Source organism: Nicrophorus vespilloides, unplaced genomic scaffold (genome assembly GCF_001412225.1).
Source record: "Nicrophorus vespilloides isolate i.1.1-1 unplaced genomic scaffold, Nicve_v1.0, whole genome shotgun sequence".
Taxonomy (NCBI): domain Eukaryota; kingdom Metazoa; phylum Arthropoda; class Insecta; order Coleoptera; family Silphidae; genus Nicrophorus; species Nicrophorus vespilloides.
In genome coordinates, this window is record NW_017095765.1 from 1 (window position 1) to 9,680 (window position 9,680).

Consider the following 9,680-nt stretch of genomic DNA (forward strand, 5'->3'; position numbering starts at 1 on the left):
AAAAAATGACAGTTAGGTTAATGTGATTGACAGAAGCCATAACTTTATTTGATACACAAATGACAGTCAGGTGTATTAACTGGTATTGGTTCATGTGATTGACAGAAGCTATAACTTTATTTGATATAAAAATGACAGCCAGATGTATTAACTGTCATTGGTTAATGTAATTGACAGAAGCCTTAACTTTATTTGATACAAAAATGACAGCCAGGTGAATTAACTGTCATTGGTTAATGTGATTGACAGAAGCTATAACTTGATTTGATACAAAAATGACAGCCAGGTGTATTAACTGTCATTGGTTAATGTACAATGCTTTTAATAATAAAATAAATATTAATATAATATTTTACTTTTGGGTGGTTGCAAAGGTCTTTAAAGTATTTAGAAAGGTACAAAATCATCGGTGCGTGTAAATTTGCTGAAGTGTTAAAATTCGTGAATCCGCGATAACTCAAGCAGGGTTAACTGCAGATTTCGTTATAATCCGTTGCGGTCATTCACGGGTTTTAGGCGCGGACAAAGCTGCTGCTGCTGCTGCTGCTGCGTCCCTCGCATCGCCAGATCAGAATCATCAGATGGCCAGATGATCGTTATTACGTGTATGATGATGATCATAAAAGCACTTGTTTCGCTGGGTCCGCTGGGTGTACAGAGTTGCTAACATGTGGCCGGGACCGAAGTTAATGTCTGCACAGAGCGCGCGCGGTGTCCCTCACGAGAGCTGTTGACCTGAAGGGACGGATTTTGGATCCACCGTTCATACTGCTGCTGCTGCTGCTGCGATACCCGAAGAATGATCATGTGTATGAGACCCTTAAGTACACATGTGTACTTGCTCGCCCTCAACACATCGCATTATGCGGATCGCACCCGTGAGGATTCACGCAAGGGCTTCGTTTACGAAACACACAGACACACACATATAGCGCGCTGCGCCCTTTCGGCAAACACGAGCATATGGTCTAGCCGTGCTTCGATCAACAACACGGGAAATCGTTCGAATTACAATGACCACAGAAGGGAACGAAAATAAAATATAAAGACTCTATGCAATTTATAAAAAAAAACACACACACACTCTACATCCTCTACATTGGAGATTCCACATTGTTGTCTTCGATCCTTTTCAATTTCGGAAATTCGCCACCGCTCCAAAAACTCAAGTAAATTGGATACAGACCAAATCTCCTTTTTACACACCTGATTCGACGCGCTTTTTTTTTCTCTCTGTCCTTCAGAAATTTGATAAATTAACCGTGATTTTTATATTTACTATTAATAATGATCACTGCTCAAACCGTTTACTACATTTTCTATTATATTCACTTCTACAATATTATTAGTTTATAATTAATAACAAAATTCATATAATAAATCACTTATTTAATTCATTTCAATTACAAAACTAATCGAATAAAAATATAAACATCCAATTTTTTTGTTTGCTTGATTAGAAGATTTAAATATTTTTCATATAAATGAACTGTAAATTACAGAAATGATACAATTATATTGTAAAATTAATTATAAGTGCAAATAGTCGTAAGTTGAGGTTGTTTTAAGTCGAGAAATTACTGTACTTTTCATTAGTTTAAAGTTGAAGAAATTAAATAATGATGCACCCACACTATACGTAATAGTAAACAATAATATCAGTCAGTATTATTAGTTTGTTAACTGTAAACACTGATAGTTAGTATGACTCAAACATTTATGTAATAACGTGAAATAAATAACTTCAAATATGATAATTGAAATACTCAAAAACTGCAAATTCTCGATTTATACGAAATATTTACTTAACATATTTGTTTCAGTTAATTTCTGTTAATAAGCAAATATAAATTTCTGTAAAATTAGGTTGAAAATTAAATTTTTTGAAATAAATTGAATATGAACATATTTAGAAATGTTTTAATTGAGAATGTTTTTTTTTTCTAAACTATTAGCAACAATAAAGTGATTATTTTTGAATGCAAGAGATTTTCCACACATTCGTTATGTGCAATAGTCCTTTAATATTGAATAGTCGAAGTCTCATTACATCTTGTATAATTGAAAACAGCTAATTGTGATGGATGGAAAATGTTGAAAGGTGAACAAAAAAAAAGTGTTTATTGTGACTGATCATAATTGGTTAACAAGATCTTATTCAATGTTGCGAAGTAATGGATATTAGTGAAAGTATGAGTTATTTACAGAAAATACTTAAATTTTTTGATGGATTTTTTTGTTGAATTTGTTGTTTTATTATTGAGTAATTGACACAAGTGTAGGGTTGATTTTTTCCAAATCAGGTTTTGTAAATGGTTGTTATTGTTTTATCGTATACAGTAGAACCTCGCTTAACGCATAACGAATATTTCGCTTAAGAAAAATGACTCGCTTAACGTGCGATGTTTCGCATAACGAGTGACGATGAGAAGAGAAGTCCCGGATTGCGCGCATAATTTTTACAACTTGTGTACTTTTGTATGTGTTTCACTATACGAGTAACAATCCGGAAATTTTGGAACGAATTGACTATATATTGTTGTTGACGAATAATTTCTAGATGAAATGTAACAATTGATAGAAATGAAAATATGCTTTTTTTTTCAAAGAAAATTTAAATTCTACAATGGGTTGTTTTTGTTGTTGTAATTTTAATGTAAAGTAATTGAAAACATGAAATTATGAAACAAAATTGAGGGCAGTTGTTGTATTTATTGTTGATGTTAAATTTGTTGTTGCGTTTTTATTTGTTGTTTTATTGGGTGAAAGACGAGGGTATCAAAAGGTGAAACACGAGAGGTATGTTAATGCAGGTGTCAAAATTTGAGAACTATTTATCATGCGGCGCAAATGAAGCAGCTTCGGTGAGTAATTATAAAGTCTCGGGGGTGTGTAAATATGCGTCCATCCGAGTTAAATGCGCAAAAGAAGAGCAGAACGTTGGCGGAAAAGAGACGCGAAGATTGTGCGGCTGTCGTTGGCGTTGTTGGTTGGATGGTGGTGGAAGAGGAGGTGAAGGAAGGAGAAGAGGAGCGTCGGAGGATCCAAAATATCCGCGGTTGGTTGAGGTCAATAGGAGTCTCCGGTAGCCGGGTTAGAATGTGCACGATCCCAGGGTTGCCACCACATAATAACTACCTTCCTTTTGGAGTGAGCAGCGTAATCGCTTCGTGCTTCTCGACGCCCCTTTTGTAATTATATTTTTGATGCATGGACGTTGCGTTACTTTCTTTTCTTTCTTAGATCTAACCGAAGCTTAGAGAGATAGCGTGTCGAAGAACAACACTGCCTACCTACCTACCCACCTACCCACCTAACCCACCAACCATGCAGATACACACACACATCAAGGCTTCCTTCCCATCATCCGCTGTGCAAACACCGAAGATTATTTTGCACGTGCAGAACGCACATCATCCTCCTCCACAGATCCAAATGAAATTCCCCTCCGGTGTTGCGTGAAAACGAAACGACTGTGGGGCGGCGGAAAATATGCAATATACGAAGAGTGAATGAAAGGACGAAACATCCATCAAGGAGTCAATCAAAAAAGAAAATATAAATAAGAAAAAAAACGAAGAGAATTTCATTACGTATTCGCAAATGCAATAACACCGAAAATTGGCCATTAACAGAGCCACACAAGGACGAAACTCGACCCTAAGCAAGAAGCGCGCTAGGACGATTTTCCACCCTCATACGCATCACTATGTAGGTTTATTTATTTTTCTCTCTCTTTCTCTTATAAGTTGATTACGTGCTCAAGATCTATCCCCTTTTAATAACGAAATTAGTGGTAGGAAATCACTGCACGAGTTTATTTCCACGAGGGGTGACCGAACCACCGTCGTCCTTCTCATTCCACTTGACAAATCGATGAATTTATTACGGCGACAATGCATTGTAGAAACTATCCCAAATATTTGATTACTGTTCTTTTCCCCCCTCGTTCCTCCATTTACTCCGTCACCAGCTGCAAAATGACTTCGGACTTGTCCATTACAATTGTTTACTCAGTCTATTAAACACCAACAGTCACTGTGGATATTGCATTTTCTTCCTTGACTAATCGATTTTTCATAATTAGTATACAAAAGAAACAACTTCAAAAAAAAAATGTGTTATATAAATCAAAAAACGAGCTGTCAGATATGACAATTGTTACTCGAAAACTGCAAATTCTTATTCTATACAAAATAAAACTATAAAATTCTTATAAGATTTGAAATTAATTTAATAGGATTAGTTTTGTTTACAAAATTTGTCTTAAATACTTTTTTCAATCAAAATTGAATTCATATATGTAATATTTCAGTGTTTCAATGTGCAAATTGTCAAATGTGAGAAATAAACTGTCAAATATGACAATATATTTGACAGCTTGTTTTTTGATTTATATAACACAGCAAATTCTTGTTCTATACAAAATAAAATTATAAAATTCTTATAAGATTTAAAATTAATTAAATATGATTAGTTTTGTTTACAAAATTTGTCTTAATTATTTTTTTTTCAATCAAAATTGAATTCATATATGTAATATTTCAGTGTTTCAATATGCAAATTGTCAAATGTGAGAAATAAACTGTCAAATATGACAATATATTTGACAGCTTGTTTTTTGATTTATATAACACATCAAATTCTTGTTCCATACAAAATAAAACTATAAAATTCTTATAAGATATGAAATTAATTAAATATGATTAGTTTTGATTACAAAATTTGTCTTAATTACTTTTTTTCAATCAAAATTGAATTCATATATGTAATATTGCAGTGTTTCAATGTGCAATTTGTCAAATGTGACAAATAAACTGTCAAATATGACAATATATTTGACAGCTTATTTTTTGATTTATAATATAACACAGCAAATTCTTGTTCTATACAAAATAAAACTGTAAAATTCTTATAAGATTTGAAATTAATTTAATAGGATTAGTATTGATTACAAAATTTGTCTTAATTACTTTTTTCAATCAAAATTGAATTCATATATGTAATATTTCAGTGTTTCAATGTGCAAATTGTCAAATGCGAGAAATAAACTGTCAAATATGACAATATATTTGACAGCTTGTTTTTTGATTTATATAACACAGCAAATTCTTGTTCTATACAAAATAAAACTATAAAATTCTTATAAGATTTGAAATTAATTAAATATGATTAGTTTTGATTACAAAATTTGTCTTAATTACTTTTTTTCAATCAAAATTTAATTCATATATGTAATATTTCAGTGTTTTAATGTGCAAATAAACTGTCAAAAATGACAATTAACAATTGTTTATTGAATTTATATAAATTCTTCAAATATTTGAAAATTGTGCATCTTTAACTAATTGATTCTGAATTCTCAGTAGAAATTTGACATTATATTGATATTATACTCTTACCTTAATCGGTTGCAGTTATTTTGAATTACTCACAGTTGTTTGAATGAAATGACAGCACTTTCGCAGATCTGCAAAAAAAAATCAATTATATAAGAATCAATGTTTCTTGTGATTAAATTAAAAAAATCTACATATTTCATGCATTCACTACTTCAAAAAAAATGACATTTATTAAATCTATCAAACAACGATTTTATATATGTTTTATCGATTTAGAATTGTCAAGTGTTGTTTTCTATCTTTTTTTCGTTTCGTTTGGGTGTTAAAATTTATAAGCGATTTTATAGCCTCAATAACATCGAAAAGAGAGGAGAGGACTGTTTTTCCTCTTGGGATCCTCGAAACATGATCATAAATTAAAATGGGATTCGTTCCCCCAGGGGCAACTAAACAACAGACAGAAGGGATATTTTGTATCAGAAAATCTGTAACGTTTCTAATAGTTTATATTATTAATTATTTGTATTAAATATCATTTCTTTATTTCTTTACGTTTTAAATTGATGCTATTTTTTTAATTAAAATCTATGTAATTAAACATTAGGTGCAGGAGTACATTTGTAGTAGTAACACTGTAATAATCACAGGGTTTGTGTAATTTCCCCAGGTGGCGCGAACGAAATTGTTCGTTAATGTTGCGAATTGAGTTTTCGACCTATCCAACGGAATAATTGGTGAAGGTATGGGCAGAGGGGAGGTGGCGAAGTCGCGCGGATCCACGCAGGATCGGGGTTTTTGGGTTTCGGATCCTCCTGGACCCGGGGATCGCGCTCTCTCGTCGTTCCCGAGGCGCGTCCGGGTTTGCATCCCCCAAGAGAGAGGGCACGTTCGGCCGTGATCGTACGCGACCCTCGTGTCATGCATTTAAATAGCCTCATTAATCCTATATCAGCTACCACCTGCGAGCGAGCGAGCCTCTTCTCTCTTTTCCTACTAAAATTTATTGCCCGACCCGACTACCAACGGCTGAGGATGAGGAGGAGGAGGAAGAAGATGGCCAGAGCAAAAAAAAACGAAGACCTCAAAATGAAACCTACGTCCACCATAACAACACGAAACAGCAACAACAACAACAAAAAGAATCAACAACAACAACGTTGGAATGAAGCATAACACACATTTAAGATGCGCTGTGCAGAGGATGGACCCGATATGGCCATTGCCTTCTTCATTCTTCTTCGGTAATAATATTTGTGCAGTCGGGAACGAGGCTCGATGGCATCTGGTGGATTTATATACGCGTGAAATCTGAATGGGTCGAGCGGAACGGCGAGATTCACCTCTTCTTCTCCCATCTTCGAAGACGGTCGGCGGCGAGGATGAAGAGACCGAAGCATCGTCGAAGAACCAATTAATCCCGTCGTTCGCTCCCGAATTCTTCAATTGACCAGCATCTTCAAACGCACCTTCAACTTCATCTTCCGAATCGAATTAGACTTATTACACCAGAAGCAATTAAATATCGCTTTAATTACAACAACAACACAAAAAAAAAACTGAACCTTAATTATTACTACTTTGACTATTGACCTTTTTTTTTCCAACTCATTGATTTCTAACAACCAAAAATGTAAATGATCATTTTAATATTTTGTAGAGAAGAAGTAAAATTATGGAAATTTCAATTATTTTTAATAATTTTATTAATAAAGTCAACAAAAGAATGTCAATTTCAAAGTCTATTAATACTTTATAATTAATAGGATTGATCAATAATTTTGTGGTAATCTATAAGAAATTCCATGTAATTAATTTGAAAATTATCATTTTTTTTATGAATTTATTTGTAATTTTCAAGTAATAAATTTATTGATTTCTAGACTTTGAGTAGTTTTTGTAAATCTTCATAAGCAGTGCTTGAATATAGGCAACCCAATGTACACATCTATCTGAAAACTTGCGAATTACGCAATAACTCTAATTTCAATCATTGTAACTAAATAATTTGTCAATTGTTATTTGTAAAACGGTATGTTTCTTTTTTCCATACGTTTCTGGATATTTTCGCCCAAATAAGCTAAGAATCCTAGTAAATAACCAACAGCTAAAATAAGGAATGCGCTTTGCAAATGATTTAGAGTCATGGTGACATTATTTCCCACTTGAGGTCTTTCTTTAATTGGTACCTTGATGTTATAAGAGAACAAACCGAACTCTCTACTCAACATCATTATGTGATCAATTTCTTCCCTAAAAATCGAGTTATTGGGAAAATTGTAGACGCTGTGCCCTGGCATCAAGTACTCTTCCAGCACATGAAAATAGAAACGACCGTTCTCGTCCTTCTTGTGATCGACGAGCTTGATAACTGAGTTAGGAAGGATGAAGCCTATCTCCCTTTGCGTGTACTCCATCAGTTGACCAGAAACGTTGTAAGACCCTATGATCTGATCGGCTATCGGCGGATAAGCCTCCATAAGCACATCAAGTATCCTATGCTCTCCCATCAGTGTCAAACCACTTCTAGCCAACTCTTCCAAACTGTTGATGTTTTTGCCGTACTTCAAAATCATCAAGCTGTCCCTTAAAGCCGTGTTGAAAGCAATGCTAAGAAGCAATGAAAAATAGATCCAAGAAGTCATCAACATCTTGATAGGACTTTGACCTCTAATACAATGAGCGTTTGCGTTGCTCAAGAAGCATTGTATTACTAAAAAAGTAGATGCTTCAACGCACATCTGTTCACCGGTGGCTTTCCAGAGAACGTTATAAATTACACACATGATTACGACAACCAAAATGATGATAACCCAAAGATGTATCTCGAAAACCAGGAACAGATATTTGAATTGCGGCATTAGTTCGGCCGATGGCACGGCTATAGCTACGAAATCCATCCGGGAAGGATAACCGGACTCGATGATGGCGCTGTGTCTTGGATACGTGAAGTGACGAGCCAAAGAAAAGTTCGTAACACCCGTCTGCAATTCTTCCTTAATCAAGTTGTACGAATTGACTATAGTATACTCCACGGCTGCGTTCATCTTCTCTTCCAAAATTGGAATCCAATTGAAATCCTCGCCCATCAATCTATCTATAATTGTAATAAATCTTCAACCTAATCTGATTCTTTGACTGTTGACTTTACAAACCGCCTACTATTATGTTCCTTGGAGCGTCCGGAATGAAACTGATGTATATTTTAGAACCATAGAGATTCGATAGTTTTGGTGGATAAATGCTGATGCCTTTCTTGTGATTGGTGAAGTTGTAAATGGATTTATTGAAAGGGTTGTATCCAATCACCTCAATTCTATTCTCTAATTTATAGACAACCACAAAATTGATTACCTTATTTCTCGAAAGATATTCTAAAATGTACAATTCAATTTAGAAAGTCTTCAATTAAATCAAATATTAAGATATAAGATAATCTAAAACTTTGTAAGTTTATCCAATTTAAAACAATATATACTTAGGATACTTAACGCTTGAGCACGTCTGTATACTTGGTTGCATACACATTTTAAAATTTTAAAATTTGATTACTCTCAATTGCCAAAAGATAAATTTGATGATTATAGACGAATTAACTTGTAACTATACCTAATGTACTATTTAACCAAGTTCTATCAGGTACAGGTGTTGCAATAATAAACTGTATAAAGCCAGTCATCACAAAGAAAGGCATCTCCTTTGCAAGCTGTATCATCACTTCGAAATGATTATATGTCTCCACGAAACAAAACAAGTTCTTCGTCCTCTCCGGTCGATCCTTATCGACGTCCCAGTACTGCAAATCTCTGTTTCCTATCAGAATAGGTCTTTCGAACCTGTGCTTCAGCATGTAACTGACTATATCACTCGAGTACTCAGCAGTTGTACCTAACAATCCTAAAAGAATAACCATTACAGATCCCAAATACAATTAATTCCTTAATTCACTATTTACCAACTGTATCGAATGAATCAGCTAAACTGATCTTGGTGTTCCAAATGTACGCAATCATCTCATCGCAAAGTTCACTTTCTGATTCTTCCAATTTCCCAATCGCCGACTCCAAGAAGAGCAATAATAGCACAGGAAAGTTCATGGTTGAAAATACAACCGTCTAATGGTCAAGAATTCTCCAAGAATTACAAATGATGTGTTGAAAGCGCATTAAAAGATCCATTAAAGGTGACAAATTTTATTGTCACAGACGATGATTGATGATCATAGATCATATAATATTAGAGTAATTTAGAAGATATCGTTTAGTTGGATAAAGCGATGCATTACATAAAACACAAATTTTGTTATTTGTTTAGTTTATTTTATATGTTGAAAACCGGTGG

The 9,680-nt window shown here is 34.0% G+C and overlaps 1 protein-coding gene across 1 annotated transcript; it reads right to left on the reverse strand.

The window, feature by feature from the left end:
- Positions 1–7,528: 7,528 nt before the first annotated feature.
- On the reverse strand, positions 7,529–9,436 carry LOC108562675 (the record flags this gene model as incomplete). The annotated part of the gene is made up of 4 exons (XM_017921096.1): positions 9,295–9,436; positions 8,949–9,236; positions 8,495–8,713; positions 7,529–8,436 (listed from the first exon to the last, which is right to left on the reverse strand). Coding segments are annotated over exons 1-4 (1,557 nt in total), but the record flags the coding sequence as incomplete, so codon positions are not given.
- Positions 9,437–9,680: the final 244 nt, after the last annotated feature.